This window comes from Chaetodon trifascialis, chromosome 8, assembly GCF_039877785.1.
Source record: "Chaetodon trifascialis isolate fChaTrf1 chromosome 8, fChaTrf1.hap1, whole genome shotgun sequence".
Classification (NCBI taxonomy): domain Eukaryota; kingdom Metazoa; phylum Chordata; class Actinopteri; order Chaetodontiformes; family Chaetodontidae; genus Chaetodon; species Chaetodon trifascialis.
In genome coordinates, this window is record NC_092063.1 from 19,059,881 (window position 1) to 19,077,814 (window position 17,934).

The 17,934-nt window shown below is 42.0% G+C and overlaps 1 protein-coding gene across 2 annotated transcripts in view; it reads right to left on the reverse strand.

Moving 5' to 3' along the window:
• Positions 1 to 3,740: 3,740 nt before the first annotated feature.
• mgll (monoglyceride lipase) overlaps positions 3,741 to 17,934 on the reverse strand; it is a 38,442-nt gene continuing 24,248 nt past the window's right edge. For both annotated transcript variants that reach the window (XM_070967914.1, XM_070967913.1), the window contains 4 exons: positions 11,427 to 11,537; positions 10,763 to 10,852; positions 8,297 to 8,512; positions 3,741 to 7,355 (listed from right to left, as the gene is read on the reverse strand). In XM_070967914.1, coding sequence (XP_070824015.1) covers positions 7,224 to 7,355; positions 8,297 to 8,512; positions 10,763 to 10,852; positions 11,427 to 11,537 — 549 coding nt within the window. In that variant the 3' untranslated portion in view covers positions 3,741 to 7,223. The remainder of the gene's footprint in view (positions 7,356 to 8,296; positions 8,513 to 10,762; positions 10,853 to 11,426; positions 11,538 to 17,934) is intronic.

Genomic DNA, 17,934 nt, shown 5'->3' on the forward strand with positions numbered 1-17,934 from the left:
GAGATTGAAAAGTTTGAGTCCAAAAACCAAATAAAACCCATGAAAAGAAGTAAATGTCTGCAATTTAAATCCTCAACTAAATCTTTGCTTCATTCATGCCTTGTGTGTGTGTGACGAACACTACATTCATACTATTTGGCAGTCTTCAATGAATTTTGTGATACAACACCACCACCTACTGGCTGATGTGCGCTCTCTATCACCTCAATAACCGACCACTGGGACGATGAACCATCTGGATAGAGTCTGTGCATCCTTCACCAGTTTCCCACATGAAACATGGCAGAAAGCAGGTCGACCACATCAGACACAGATCTGTGTCACACCCGCAAACCGCGAGTCTGCGTCCAGTGACTGTTCTCGAAAAATATGTCAGTAATAATATGATGAATGATGAATACTAAAAATTAGTTGCTTGGAACTATGGTGAAAACAACAACATGAGGCCAGATGTTACAGACAACATGTTTTTATGTATGTTTCTAAGATGTGAAAGTATTCCAGTCAGGCTGTTACAGTCAAACAGTCATAGTTTATTCTGTAAGAGATTATGGACATTATGAACATTCTAGTAACAAGTAGTTTGACTTTCAGTGATTCAGAATTAATTCCATTCTTGCATTTTATATACATCTTATATACAAGACTGTCATTAAATTGCCCAGTGCTGATACTACACTCAGTGTGACATGACTACAGTGCATCAGTGAGAAGTGTAGGATGCTGGCAAGGTTCAATATATTCAATTTGAGTTAAAATGAGTCTTTAACATCTCATGTTTTGTCTCTTGATAGTTGAGTATCAGAACTGGGCTATTCAATTGTAGTGTCATACAGTATATAGTGATCTGTTAAAACAAACAACAAATTACTTTACAAGGAAGACTCAAGAGCATGATGCATTGTGGTCCATGATGTGCTGCCTATAAACACTCCAACTGACTTCAGACTTTATGTCAATGCATCATCATTTATACTGTTTTCCAAAATATAATGTTTTATACTGTTCTACGTCTTGATGGGATCAATTCACACTCCATCTTCCTAGTTTCTACGTCACATCATCACGCTTAAGATGTGTCTTTATCAGTAAGTATGCCCAGAAGTTTTAGTTTGTCCAAGAATACTGGTCATGATGTTAATTGTATAGTTTTTTTTGCATGGATGAGATCTAAATCATAGTTTCAACAATGAAAAAAAAACAAAACAGAAATCATGTTGATTTAATCTATTAGTGTAATTTCATTCAACACTTCTGCATTGACTCAAATTTTGAAATGTACATTTCACATCAGCCTCTCAGTATCTCAGCATGTACAAATAACAACAATGATGCATAAAGAAATCATTCAATACACAACAATCTTGATGGACTCAGAAGGACATGCAGTTCTTGTCATATCACAAATCCTTGTTATCATGTGATGGACTGAACTTCCTGTTTTCTGATGGAAACAGATGGGGGGAAATGGGATAGGCTCCAAATGTAATCACTGTGCCATTATACCAACCCGGACCAAAAGCCTCATCCTCAATGTAAAGTATTATGTTTCTTGATATTATGTGTTTCTTTAAGCAGACTATAAGAAAACAGGTGTGTAAAGGAGCTGGGAAGTATTCATGAGCTGTATCTCAGCCTAAACTGAAAGATTTAGAAACTGTTTTTGACCCACATCTGCTTAGACCCCTGACTGGACGGAAATTCAAACAGACAGACATAAATAGGAAGAGACAAACAGGGTGAAGATAAACAGACAGACACAATTACTGAACCGGAAACAGACAGCCAGAAAATCAGAGTAGATCTGTAGTTGTGCACAGTTCATCTATAGCAAAGCACACACTCACACATGCACAAACACACTCAGATACATGTTTGTCATAGTAATAAGGCACGAACAACACTAGACCACAATCCAAAAATAAACGTACAATATATTTTCCCATAAAAATCTGTAAAATTGTGTGGAATTTTTAGTCAAATGAATCTAAGGCTTATTCTTCCCAGAAAAATGCTGCTGTCAAGAGAAAACTTGATACCTGAAATTTAGTCCTCAGACATATTTTGACCAAATTGTCTTTAATCTGAGATGGAACAGAAGGTTTTATGTCTGGAGAAAGCTACATGAAAGAGAGAGAAGTGGAAGTAAGTTCCTGAAAAGCAAATTTGGGGAAAGAAGCACGAGATTTTCCCAAATTGCTGCAATAACCCTGGTTGTTAAGATCCAGTTACCAAACAAAAGCATTTTAATATCAGATGGTTTAAACATTCATAGTTCTGTGACAAACTGCAACAAGACTTGACGTCAACTTCAACAGACAGTAGTAAAATACTCTCTGTGCAAAACCACAGCATACATTTGTCAAACATTTTTGGAATTGCTAACTGTACATACATACAACCTCGAACCAGTTTCAATCTTAAAAAGTATTATGGAGCTGAGCATCAGTAAAAATGACATAATATGACTGGTTTATGGTACAAAAAGTGCCTTGTCATGATGTGTAATCAATATATAGAGGCCTATACATACTATTACTTCCTATAAATACTCTAAGCAAGATAAATAAAAGATACATCACTGTCTTGATTTGGGTATATCCATAAAGTGTTGTTAGCAGTGCTATGCTATTAAACAGTGTATTACAATTATGTTCAGTTACCAAGCAGTCCGGCCATTAGAAAAAAATCAAACCAACATTGATAAAACCAGCAAGATTTGAATTGTTTTGGTCCAAAATGCAACATCAGTGAAATATTTTTATAGACTTGTGTTTGACATAAGATCTCAGCAGAGATGATCCCACTTTAAAAACCTGGATCTTCTGTGTTTTACAGACATGATTATGAACTTCAGGTACAATTTAACACTCTATTAACATACACATATTCACCACACATTAGTTACTTATTAGCATGCATATTAGTAGCATATTAGCTCTTCAGTAGTCATTATAAAACACTTAGTGATGTCTTATTCTGCATGACCATATTCTGCAACTACTTGGCCATTAAGTAAGAGTTAATAACCTCCTAATTATTGCTTATTGATAGCCAGTCAGGACATTGTATATGAATTATGATCTTAATGACCTAACTCTAACCCTTAAAACCCGAACCCCAATAATAAGGACATTATAAGTGCTTTAAAGGGTAAGATTACTAAAGAGCCAATATGCTGCTAAAATGCATGCTGATAAGCACCTAGTTTATGGTGGATACGTGTACCCCAATTTTCACGCATTCACAACATTTTGGAGAAGACCTCATCAATTCTTGCTGTATACTCGAACACTGACTCGAGACTTCATGCAAACTCTGCACTAAATCTTCCCAGCGCACTTTAATCTCATAAAATTTCAGAAAGACTGGTATGTGCCCATTAGTCCTCCATCACATAAAACAGCTCTTTTCTTAGAAACAGTCATAAAGTCGAGTTTAAAAAAGCAAACAATGGCCCCATTGACAAACCGACAGGCCAGATGAATTTCGCTTTGTTAGAAAAGCCACAGCCCAACTTTTTTCAGCAGTTTCCTGCCTGTCCCACACAGAGCTTCTGTCCTAAATAAAAAATATATTAACAGTCAAATGGGTTATTACATATTAACAGAGCTATGCATCCATACATGACTATCTCTCAGTATGGCCAGCCTGTGCACAATTCATGCTCGTTTAAATATACATGCCAGTATAAAAGGATACTTGCATGGACGGGCGAGGCAGACAGTACAAGGCTTTAGTGTGTCGTGTCTTTCGTGTCAGGGATTACACACCTTTAAAGCAGGTGAATAGGAATGAAATCTAGTGAAAAAGTGCGGGATTCCTCCTTAATTTCGCTCATTTGTCCACCACTTTTCAGTCAAGATACAGGATAGATGGGGGCAAAAATACACAAACTCCCTTAAAAAAAAGAAACATTTTAGTAGTTTTCAGCACAAACAGCAGACCAGTCTGCTCTGAATTTGGTGAGAGTATGCAGCTCTTATTATTCACTGTGACCTGGTGGTGACGGTAATTGTTTGCTCTCCTATCTTGAAGCTCACACAAAAGGGAATCCTCAGAGCAGCAAAATGGACAACCAGCTCTGAAAGTGCAGCAATGTCGGCTTTACAACCTGCACCATTAACAAATACACAATTTTCACTGGCTGATTTCTCGGGGGGGCATGCTGCTATGGTTACTGACAGCTTCCCTCCTGTCTTTTTCTCTCTCTTCTGTCACTCCATCTCCACCTCTCTCCACCCCCATAGCTAGCGATAGCAGTAATATGCACTCATGTAGTCTGACAGGTAGAGCTTTTGAAATAAATATACTGTTACATAGCAGGGGTGCTATTGGGAGTTTGAATACAACTGGGACTGTGCAGCCTTTGTGCGTGCTGTGCCTGCTGCAGCCCAATCAGGAGTCCATTGTGTTTGAAGTGCTCGAAACAAAAACCCCTGCAGTTCTGGTTGAGGTTAAGGGTCTGACTCCCACTTGCAATGATGAACACATTATATCTCAATCTATGTCTGACCCAATGGCAATGCAACCTGATATTTTGTCTTCTGATGCCTGACAGAACAGAGAGGAGGATGCACTTCCATCCTGAACTCCCTTCTATTTATTTCTCTCATTTGCTTTTTAAATGTGTTTCTATGTCTTATGATTTATTTCTTATTTAATATATTTTAGACAAAGCACTTTGAATTGTGCTTTATGAAGGGATGTGCTATATAAAGTTGCCTTGCCTTGCTCTCTCTGCTGATCTCAGTTCTTTAATATCTCATTTTCAAATGCAGCCCAGTTGGTTCTCTCAGTACCAAGATCAGGGAATGGTCAGCAAACATCAGAGATGATTAACACTGAAAATAGCAAAACGCTTTGGAGGTTCAAAGTGTCAGCTGGCAGGCAATTTTAGATCACACTCTCGCACACGGACTCAGAAATGTCAGCTTTTTACATCCCTGAAGACATTTAGTGGTTCAGATACAGCATTAAGCTGAGCAGAGTCAGTGGCAGGTTAAAACAATGCAATGTGACCTGTTGCTGTTCTGACCATTCACCACTAGGGGCAGCGTGGGTGGCTGACAGCACAACATGTTTGAATGTGCAGTAGAACAAGGGGCTCTGTGATGGACAGAACAAAGAGTGCTGGTCACCACAGCAACTAAAGAAGAAAAAAGATGGTGAAACAGGGTGACACAGGGCCAGATAGGGAGAATGAGAGAGGGGAAGAGTGAGCAAATAAAAAGTTAGAAAGCACAAGAGAAAGACAGTGCAGGCATGAAGCCTGCATTCATCTCGTTCTCTCAGTCTTGTTGTGATCACCATGGTTACTACACATGTAAAATGTAATAAAAACAATTCTACCGTGCCGCCGGCCTGCTGCCGTGGTTACACGTGAGTAACGGTCACCGTGGATACCGCTCTCTGCATGTGTCCCTTTGAACTCTGGGCGATAATGAATAAAAACCCTAGAAAGCAAGGGCGACACAGTGGAGCCTCTTTCCGAGAGCTGGACCTGAATGATGTCGGAAGCCAGCAGACGGCCACGTGTTTTACGTCTGAACTGCCACAAACACCTAAATGTTTGATCGCTTCCCATGTTTGATGTCGAGGTGGACGCACACATGCATTCTGAAGGTTCTTGACTCGCGCTGCTGACACTTTCTGCTGCCTGACGAGCAGGTGAAAGCAGCAGTGCCTGTTAATTACAGTCTGCCTGACAATATAAAAAGGTGAGCTCAGTGTGTGTCTGTCTAGGTTAGAATTAACAGCTACCAAAAATATAGGCTACTGTGACATTATTGCTATACGTTCTCACTGAAAACCTATTAGAAGCCAGGTTTGACTTCAAGTACTGGACACAGCTGCGCGCACTCTCAGAATGTACTTTGGAAACATAGAAAAAGTGAAGTGTGTGCTTGGCTGCTGTGTCATGCCACTGTAGGTGGGACTTAAACTGTTTTCCTGTCCACAGAAACAGAGTGATGTGTTCTCTCTTGTTCTCCAGCTGGGCCCCTGTCTGCAGTCTGAGCTTAATGAACTTATGCCCCAAGAGAAAGATCCTAACAGTGAAGTCAACTGTGACCCCAAAGATCAAAGGTCACACAGAGGAGACCTTATGGCCTTTGCCCTCTCCCTCTAATTCCCACCTGCAGAAAGAGAGAAAGAGAGAAAGAGAGAGAGAGAGAGAGAGAGAGAGAGAGAGAGAGAGAGAGAGCAGCTCCACCTGGTCAATTGGCCTCCTCTTCATTCCTGACATTCTTAAATAGGCACACTGAAAAATGAAAGTACTTATAAATTGTGTCTAGTGGTCCCTCCTTTGTCTATTATAAGAAAACAATTGAAATATCACAGATATTTAAGCCAGGCTCACTCACACAATTCACTTCATTTGTAAAACAACTTGTCAAATTAATAGAATTATTAGAGTTGGATTTGAAATAGACCTCAGGCTGGATTTAGAAGGATTAGACCAGTTTTCACATGTATCAGTGCTGAGACAAAAGGAACATTCGGAGGAAGTCAGGAGAAGAGAGGAGTCGTTATTTACGTATAAACAGAGTCACACGTGTATACAGTATAAGCTTCTAGAAGAATTGCCCATGTCAAATGTGGTATTTTAGGTTATTTGTAAAACAGTGCAATCAAGGAGAAGGCAGAGGATGCTTTCTGAGATAACTGCGTTTCTTCCTGAGCCACCAAATCTGAACCAACCAAATCAACATGAACATCTACTGACACCGTGAAGGCAGTGAAGCAGTGTGAGGATCTAGCTCTCCTCTAGCTGATCCTGACCTCTGACCTGTCTGTGAATGGTGGATCAGCAGATTTATCACAACTACTTAAAAGATCTGGTCCGTGTCTATAAACAAGGAGATGGAAAATACATTATTGCACTTTGAACCCTTAAGCTTAAACTTTACTTTACTTAAGGTGCATTTTAGTGCAGCCTGCCTGAAGTATACATTCCTGATGATACGCTACAGAAAGTCTGACCAGTTACAACAAGAAGTGGTTTCTGACCCCATCATCCAATTTAAATCAATGTCACATGGGCTGATTGGTAGGTACATAGGAGAGGTGGATATATTGTATAGTATACGTCTATATGCCCAAATATATTCCCATACCGGAGAGTGCAGTAGAATTGTTATGCCTGACAGAGCACTGGAAAGTGAGCAGGCCTCTTGGGACGAGGTTGGCTGTTGCCTTGGACTGTTGACCGAGTCACATATCTAGGAGCCTTGTTGTTGTGGCAATGTTGTGGCAGGGAGGCGCTCCGTGATCCAGGTGGTCACCTCCTTCAACACGGACTCAGCCACCTCCGGGAGGTCGTGGTGAAGGGCGTGGTAGCCTCCCTCGTAGACCTGAACAGGAGCAATGAGAGAGGGTCACAGAGACGGCATACACAGAACAGGGAAGCTGTTGGAAACAAGTCTGAAGTCTTGAAGTAGTTTGAAATCTAACCCTCTTGGGGTGGTGTGTACAGCGTAAATACAAACAGAATGCAATGTGTGTTTACTGACAACAGTGTTCCTGGGCCCATGTCGGAATAATGTCCCATAATGCGGCAGCAGCAAAGAGGAACATCCACAAAGCTGAGAACTGAGCACGAACTCTCTTTAACTCTCTCCTCTCTTTCCATTTCACTCATCTCTCATTTCAGTAGTTCATTTCTCCTCTTTGTTGCTCATGCGATAAACCATGTGATAAAAGAGTTGTGAACTTCCTTCTTTAGAAACACACATCCTTCTGGAGAGGAGGAAGAACTGACAGATGACCCTCCAGTCTGTCGGTCAGTGAATGCATCATGCTGGAACCAGCTCTAGGCGTGTGTGAGAACGTTTTAGCTCAAAGGTTTTACTCGATAATGCACTATTTAATGATCTGACTATGCTGCACATGCAAACATCTTTTAGTGCCAGCGCAGCTTATTTTACTCAGTGACCTTTTGCCCATAAGCTGAGTATACTGAAACTGGCTTTCAGGTTTTCAAAGGCAACAGGAACCAGTTTTAGACTGCTTGAAGGTGCTGTTTCTCCCAGCCACCAAAGCTGAAGCAAGCTTTTGTACTGCCAGGATAAACAGCAATTTTTCAAATGTCATGCAGCAGTAGTGTGACACATCATTCCTGATTGTTTTGGTATTGTATGCAACAAAACGGAACAGCATGTACAAAATAAAGCAGTGATGACTTGATACAAGTCTGCATGCATTGTCTTCTACCAGGCTGACAAAAAAACATTCACTTCAAAGAAGGATTACTAAAATCATTTACATGCATTTCCTGTGAACAAACCGTCCGCACCTTGATTTTCTTGTCTGAGCTCGGCGCGTTCTCGTGCATCATCTTGGAGCCTCTGATGTCGCAGAGCTTGTCGGCGTCACCGTGCAGCAGTAGGAAGGGCCAGCTGATGGTCGGGATCTCCTTCTCGATTCGTGCCGCCGCCCCCATCATCTGCATGCCGAAGGACACCCGCATGCCGCCGTGGAAGTTCAGCTCGTCTGCGTCATACGCCTCCACCTGGCAGGAGAGGGAGAGAAAGGAAGGAGTTATGAGAGTCTTCATTTTGAGCCTTTTTGCTCAACGCAGAAACAACTCAACGGGACTTTAAACCTGTCCCAGAGGTTAATTTTTCATTTTGATCATGAAGCTTGCAAATTCTTTTACTTCAAACTCATGTTTCCCAATTTCTTTCTTAATGTAACCATAGCAACTACATTGGTAGTAGACATACTTTGTTGGGCATTTAGACAGCCACATTGTAATGCTTGGATGGTTGCATTAAGCATCTATATTTAGCAAGCACAATAAATTTCTTTGTTCCAAATATATCCAAATATGGAAGAAAGTTAAGAGAAGGAGTGCCTCCATGGGAGAAGAGAGGGCGATGAAAACCATGAGAGTTGACAAGTTGGAGTAAGGGTGGTAAATAAACGGATGAAGGGCTTTTATGTAGAGAAAAATAAGCCTCAGAGGACGGGTGGGACACAGAAAGATAAAGGTAGATGTGACACTTAACACAAGTTTAAATCAGAGTTGAACGGCAGAGGACACACTACACATTAAACACGAACACTTTCAAGTTCCATACGTGCCCCCACATAAGTCACACACACTCCCATTTCTGTTCGGCTTATATGTAAACACAGCTGATGGCCCAGTGGAACAGAAGCGGCTTCTCTCAGGCTTTGAATAACGACCGACTGTAAGCTGAGCTGTGACACAACACGACCTGTTCGGCAGCTCAGAGGAGTCGTGACACTCGGAAACACGAGGCGAGAGAATCTCCATCGAAGCTGAGATCACACCATAATCACAATAAGGCAGTGGGAATAAGTCGCACAATACAAATAATCTTTGAACTCCTTTTTTTGGTTGGATTGATAGTTCTGCACATCATCTCACTGTGGAAGAGTCAAGTAGCAGCAAAAGTATAGAGTGAAATGTTATTGATTTATTGTCTTTGTATCAGGCCATATTTGTGTCATAAAGTCTTGCTGAGCACCAGAGTTTCTTGGTTACATGATGCTGCACAATATATCCTTATGTATGTATTCATTTATACTTGTGCACACTGAGGTTACTCCATACCTGCGGCGACTCAGTGCAAAGACTGTTACAACTACCTGTAATTAGCATTTTATTGCTGTGGCTGCTCGAGGTGGAGCAAGTTTTAACTACTTTAGGTACTGTTGTGTAGCCCAGTGGTTCCCACCCTAGGGGTCAGGCCCCATTCAAGGGTCACAAGATAATAATAATCGCAGTAATGAAACAAGGTGGATCTTTCCACCGTCACTCGTATCACAAAGCACATAGAGGAATATGAACACGGTTACTGTGGGCTGTATCTGCCGCTAGCTATCGATGAACAATACATCTTTAAAACACTTTTTTCTTTCAGTGATCCATGCAGGTATCTGTTGAATCTGTCGTGTCTTTTATGGTTCCTGTGTGAAGTGATAACACTACTTCCTCCAACAGACTGTGGGAAGCAGAAGCAGCAGGCTGTGGGATCCTATTGTTACTACAAAGCGTTTGTGAAAGGCCATCTTTGGTGTCTGAATATTTGCAGACACACACCAGCATGAAGTTCATAAACGACCACAGCTGTGCAAAAACCACAGAACGTGTCTACCAGCACAAATACGTGTAACAGAGGTGTGCAGACGTGCCTGCATGTGCGTTTTTGTCTCTTCTGTGCTTCATTTTGAGATTATACAGGAAATGTAGATGTATAGACACACACAATACAAACACACACACAAAACAAAATCCAAATCAAACCATACTATTTTGTTTTTTGAGACCTTGTGAACTCTTTGTCCTGTAGGTGACACATTACATGCACCTGTTTTTATGATTACAAATAATACAATACAATCCACCCAAGGTATTACACACACACACACACACACACACACACACACACACACACACACACACACACACACACACACACACACACACACACACACACACACACACACACACACACACACACACACACAAACTTGGCGAGATAAGACTCACAGTTTGGAAAGGACTCAAAGTATTTACTGCAGGGTGGGCTTCCATCCTGGGACTGTCCAAAAAAGTTTGGTGCATGACTTCACACACGTAAACATAAAGCACACACACGCACACACACGCACACACACCCCCCCTTGAGACCTTGCAAATGTTATTTTCAGCCCATATCTGACATTTCAATCAAAAATTACAATACAGCTCTCCCAGCCAAACACACACCCACAAACATTTGTCTCTCACCTGCGTCTTGTCCCGTGAGACCCACTTAGACTCGATGGAGCCCAGAGTGAGGCTGGGCAGCATGTGGTTCAGGACCTTTGCCAGAAAAACCTGCAAAACAGTGAAAAACAAAGCATTGCAGTTTATTTTCACACATCAACACCTCCCTGAAGAATGTTTCTATCTCTCTTGCTCTCCTTTTGTCTCGCCATCTGTCTGGTGTTACAAAGACATACAGTCATGAAATTGTGAGTGTGGACTGCATAATTCACCTCTTTGCACGCAGTGTGTTTCTACTGTATGTTCATGTCAGTGCTGCATCTAAAAACACACATCTCCTTGTGTTAAAACAGGCTAATTAGAAAAGCAAATCTCTTCTCCTCCCATCCAGATTTTGACACCAGCTTTGTCAGTGTTTGGCCTTGAAAATTGAGCACACTTGTGTCTGTGAGTCAGTAAGAGACAGCTAATGCTGCTCAAGTGGCACTTACACTGATTCTTGTAACACACGCAGAGTAAAAGGTGCCAGTATTATAGTCATCACCCACAGCAGGGCAGAGAGGAGTAAGACGACTGAATCCTGGGTTAACAGCGTACTTAACTGAATAGCGTGACCCAATTAGGAAGGAAAGACGACAGCAAAAGTGAAGAGCGGTGGAGAAAATGAGTGGACTTTCTGCTGTACCTTGAACGGTGTGGCTGAGTCTGGATTCATCTGGACCATCGGAGCGATCAGAACCACACCAGCAAAGTCACTGGGCCTCTCGCAGGCCGTCAGGATGGATATGGCACCACCCTGGGTAAGAAAAGGACAGAAGAGCTATTTTGTAAAAGGACTGGACTGAGGTATTTTTCTTTTTAAAGAAGGTGTGATGACTTTTAGTTTAGTTTATTTTTTTTTTGACAGTGGAGCAGTTTAAACATTGCAGGGAGTAACGAAACATGAAGGAGCTGTCCGATGAAGAGCTGGAGGCGACAGGCTGCAAACTTCTCAGCAAAGTAACCGGCTTCTTTCACCGCATCCTGCTGGCCACTGACTCATGCTGCGTGCAGCATAAAATCAGATCACAGTTGCTCACAGAATAATTGAAAAAGGGCAACTATAGCCAGACTTCTTTACTCATATGACAATAGTTTGCTTGGCCGCACTGTAGACAAATACACCAGTTACTCTATGGTTGTAGTTATTTCTGATGAAGCAGCTGTTTGAGGAGTGTTTTGACTTGTAGAATCAAACCACATCTGCTGTAACCACCAGTAATCATAGGTGTCGTTAAATCAACCAGGACAGAAATGCAACATTCAACTTTTACAACTTTGAAGTCATTCAACGGATGGATTTTCAATGCAGGAGGAGACAAACAAGTTTATTTCACTGACAATGAACACACACGCATGCTCGCACGCACACACACACACACACACACACACACACACACACACACACACACACACACACACACACACACACACACACACACACACACACAGATAAGAGACTTGTTTGCAGCTAAGAGGCAGCTACTGAGTCTACAAAACACACAAAATCATGAATACATACAGTAAAACCACAAAATCTCAATAAAACACACTCCAGTAAGCCTCTTTGGAAGCAGTTTCCAGACAGGTCTCTGCATTATTTGTCACCAGTTAATTTAAGCAAATTGATAGAAATCAATGTGCTTCAACAAATCTTTACAGTCTACGCCAAGGGATACAAAGATGTCTTGAATCATTACAATGCAAATAAGAGTTCAGGCTGACAGCAAAGTATGAAGACCCTGAGGCTAACATCACACGTGTTGGTTCTCTTTGTTGCGCGAGGTTTAGCAAACATTTCAAACAAAACACTTTCGACTGCAGGGCAGACATCAGCAAATCCTATTCAACACATTGTAACTTGTTGTAGCCTGATCCCACTGAGGTGACTGTAGAAGACGTGACAGACCTGCTACTGGAGCAAAGCAAGGATATGATGAGAGTGCAGCTCTGGGAGTTTGAACTGGAGGACTTTGAAGGTGACGGCACCAAGCGTCTTCTCTTCCTGATGTGGGAGGTCAGCAACAGTATGAGAATGAGACACTGAGCTTGAAGCCAGAAGGCTGCTCAAGCCCCCAAAGGACATTGATGAAGTTGATGGTGCAGAGGCCATTCACATGAAGGCTGAGGATCTGAACGAGGAGCCTGGTCTGGAAGAAGACAGAGAGCCAGTCCCAGAAATGGACTCCCCTGTCTTGTTTCCTCCACCCACTCCTCCGACTGCAAAAGCTGAACCTGCTGCTGATTTAGGCTCGGATGAAACAGCGTAGTCTGCCTCTACGCCCAGCCCAGAATCAGACTGTGCTGTAGGTCCAGCTTCTGATGAACCTCCTGCCATCACTGCCAGCCAGGACGGTTTGACCATCAGCCAGACTGAAGCGGAGCAGCCTGCCCCAGAAGCAGACTCTGCTGCGGAGACATCTCCACCACGTCCTATGACTCCCTCTGCTCAACCCCCAGTCCTTACTAGTTCTGAATGGTGAGGATGTGAGCGAGGAGCCCAGAGAATCAGACACTGCTGTAACTGTAGCTCCACAAGCTCTTCCAGTTCCCTGTGATGAATCTGTTGTCATAACTGCAGAGCAGGATGACAGTCCAGACAATCAGACAGAGAGAGGTCGCAAAAAAAATATTAAATAATTATTAATTAAATTAATTAAATTATTTTTATTTTATTTAAAAAAACACATACAATATACAAACAGAAAGTAACAAATTAGCACATTTGAGGTGCAGAAACATCAAGTTTCAGCTGGATCCACAGAGAATACACAAACGAGACCATAAAAATATGTATTGTATTACTGAGAAAATGTCCTTTTCTAATTATTAGGGATAATCTTACAGGAGGTGAGTTCCACCAGTGTCATCATGAGACAGATTAACAGGTTTTTGTCCCCAAAACATTGCAGAAAGAAATAAATAACTCAGGGATAAAAAAGAGCTACAGACAAGAGGCAGAGCTTTTAAAGGTGAGAGCAATCTAAAGCAAATTGAAGAGTTAAAAAGGAAGAAAGAGCATGTTTCAGTGAGGGGAAGATAATATCTAACAGAAGACAAGTGTCTTTTCTCTCCTAACAGGAGGGAGGAGGTCTTGGTAAAGTAGGTGAGAGGTTCTGATGTAAGGAGCAGTGGGAAAACATCTCAGAGGTCAAGATGAACATAAAACAATCCTTTTTTTGTTTAGACGGGCGTGAATTTCCACCCTGCTCTTTTGTTGCTGTTGCTCTGCACAGACTGGGAGAGAAATGCAAGCGTGAACCCACGGCCTTTAGGGGTACAGCATGCACTGTGTAGCTGCGGCAAACAGCGGCACAAGGCCACACCTTGGCACCCATGCTGACATTCGGGATTGTGATTTGAATCCTGTGATGTAAGGCCATGATAATTAGCAGCTCTGTGGCGGCCAAGACTCAAATCAATTTGCCATGGTTCACTTTGTCATGCTTTCTCTTCTTGTATGCAACAAGTGCAAGTGTCAGAAAGACACACACACACACACACACACACACACACACACACACACACACACACACACACACACACACACATGAGCACCGTGATTGTGCATGGGTGAATCTGGCTCTCTCTCTCTCTGGAGACTAATTAATTGGCTTCAACTTTGTTTATGTGAGCGCTCTTTGTCACTTGTGTGAATATTCATCAGGCTGGGGCCAATGACAGGCTCACTTCATGAAAAGAGGCACTAAAAGACAAAACATTTCCCACCAGAAAATCCCACTTTCTAAAGCACACACTCACTCACTGCTGCATGCATTTGCCCATATGGAGTTCGAAAAAGAGGCTCCGTCACTTGTTTCTCTCACTTTCATATCTCTCCTTTGCACACACAGTTCAGCACATGTTCAGCAATGAACTGAAATAATACAGACACACACACACACACACACACACACACACACACACACACACCCACACACACACACACACACACACACACACACACACACACACACACACACACACACAGTCAAATGGTGGTCTCTTGGATGATTCAGGTTGATGAAACTGGCTGACCGGTTCAATGCATTTGTTTTCTGGTTAAATATAGCGAGATGACTGAATGTAATTTGGTAATTTGGTGCAAGAACCCAATGTCGGTCATGCCCCTCCACACACACACACATTTTGTCCTGTGGGCTCCAAAGATAGAGAGACATAAGTGTGAATTGGGGAGAGAATAGAGAGGAGGGGGAGGACTGGGACAGAGAAGCTCTTTAAGAAGGTGATTGGAAGCCTCCGTACACTTTCTCCCTCTCAACTTTGGTCGAGAGGATGAATACTGGTATTGTATGCTGTCTTTCCACTGACAGTGGGTGGACTGGAAGTCTCCAAAATTGCCCGAGGAGCCAACATTCTGACATTCTATGGATGATATAGCAACTGTACTGAAATTGCAAGCTCGAAATGCTGAATGCACTGATATTATATGAACTAAACAGCTAATGCAAGAATGCTGTGTGACCTAGGCTGCTGGCTAATGGACATTATATAGGCTAAACAGCCAATAAATGAACAGCTGGTAACAAAACTACTCCTCCCAGTTAGAATTTGAATGAAGTCTTATGCAAATGCATGGAGATGGCAGACAAATAAGCCTGCAGGATGCAGCAGGAAATCCTTCAAAACTAAGCAAACCTTGATTGGTTTACATACAGAAAACAAGTCTGGATTCAATGCACTGGTAGTGCGAACGTGCAGGAGGGGAGAAGGAGAAATAAACAATGTTTCTGGAAAGGTTACACTGACCTGACAAAGGGAAATTCACTGGACTGGAGTTTTGATTAAAATATGTGTTACTGTTCATATGGTAGGCATCATCAGATTGCATGTAAGAAGTCTTTTGTTAGATTAAAAAGTCCTGTGATTTGGATTCAATCCAACAAATAATTCAGTAATGAGTAAACAATGATAAACAAGGGCTTATTTGGAGTGAACAGGTTACACACAAAAAATGCCAGGTGGAATCTGGTTTAGCATAAGAAGAAACTGAATGAGTAACAGATACAGAGAGAGATGCTGGAAAGCCTGAACAAAAATACTGAAGGCCCTGAACAGAGAGCAGCATTACATAAAACTCTGGCATTAAGGAAACGAGGCTTGGCCAGAAATACTGATGGAGAAGAGAAATGAGGAAGAATGAAGGAGCCAAAGCTGAAGGCATTTGTCAGCATTCCCATGACCTGATACGACACGGATAAGCTGCTCCAGTTTTGAATTACAGCTGAACCAAAAAAAAATAAAATAAAATAAAAACATATAAATAAATAAATAAAAAATGCATAGAAAACTGAAATAGTCAGTGTGTATCTAACACAGAAGCTACAGATGTGTAAGACTGAGAGCTCACAGCTCTGTGAGGTGGTCCTCAGACGCAGCGGTGCTTTGAGCTAGATGCTAACATCAGTAAGCTAATGTGATCACAACGATAATGCTAACATGCCATGCAACTTCACCACTATAAGGAGCCCTGAAAAATACCACAATGGAACTAATAAAGTGTTGGTACATTCGGCCAAACATTTCAATGTTGATAGATGCAAAAATGACGGTTGCACGACACAACCTGTCATTCACGACAGAAATTGACAATGCTTCATGAGTTTTAGCAATCTCTTTGCGGCTCACTGTAGACTGAGCTAATGAGAGTGTGTTATGTAGGAAGAAGTGAATGAGATGCAAAGTACTAAGGCTGACAATGCCAATAAATTTGCAGGTAGTTGTAGTTGGTCATAAATTTGGTAAGCATTGGACACATTAAACCTAATAATGGCGCTAGAGGAAATGCCAAAGGATGACCACAGTGATTAGGATTGGCCTCCATCCTCTGGGACCCACGTCTGTATAAAATTTCATGCTCATCCATTAGTTGTTGAGATGCTTCAGTCTGGACCAAAGTGTTGGGCTCATCCTTTTGTTTCTATTTGCGTTCGGAATTAATGACTGCTGATAAATTTAAGCTCAGTGTGGAAGAATCATCTGAGTCTTTTTCTGAGAAAGAACTGCTGGCAGTGGTTCAGGTGATGTCTGGGAAGTGGAACATCTTTCTTTTCTAAATCTACGCTGTGGCTGGACTCTGCTAACTGCTCCACAGTCTCCTCAGGATGTTATCACTGGAGCAGCGTCTCGACACACACTGGAGAATCCACAGGTGGTTTCCATTGTTTCTATTGTAGTTTTTGAGTCATCCTGCCCCCATTAAACACAGGAGCAGAGGAACAGGCTGATAGAAACAGGATGAGGAGTAACAACACTGGGAAGCAGGGAAATGAGGCCTGTGAAAACAGAGTGAAACAACATTTGATTTGGGTTGGGTTTCCCGAACTTCAGGTCTGGGATTTATTTGTTTCCAAGGAGAAGAGAGCAGAGGAAATTAGATAAAATGGGAAAAAAGGGGCACAAAAACGAGCAAGGAAGAAAGAAGGAGAATCAAACAAAACAAGAAAATTAAATGAAAGTAAATCAAATGAAAGGAACAAAACAGCGAGGTAATGTGGAGGAGAGAGATGACAGCAAAGCAGGTGATGGTAGGACAGGTGGACTGGCTTACAGGATAGAACAGAATGCAGATTAAATGACACAGATGGACGGATGGACAGAGGAAAGGAGAGAACAGAGAGCGGCAAGAGGGGATGAGAAAATGTGACTTCGGTAAGCTCTGCCTTAATATTTACAGACTCAGATGTCTAAACAGACGCTCAGCCTCCAGTTGGGATCCCACAGTTTAACTTACTCAAAACTATTTGCGTCTGTGCTCTTACAACCTCGGATTGTTATGAACGCAGCCTCGGCCTTTATATAAATATGGTACTGCTGCCCGGTAAAGCATGAGCCATAAAAGGTTTGTAAAACCAGAATCATGAGCTGGCCTTTGAGATGTTTAAAGCATCTGTAAGTCCAGCTGATGCAGCTGAATATGACCTCATTTACAAGAAGCTGTTGTCTTGAATGGAGGACAGTTTGATGTAAAACACACAGCCTGAGGCCTCCATAGCAGAAAATATCAGTTAACCACCGAGAATATTTTTGACTGGTTCCACATGCATCCACACACACACACAGTGTGAGGCACTCCAAGGCCATCGCTCAGCTGGTTTACCGTATGATTGAGAACCATATGCTGCCAATCAGTG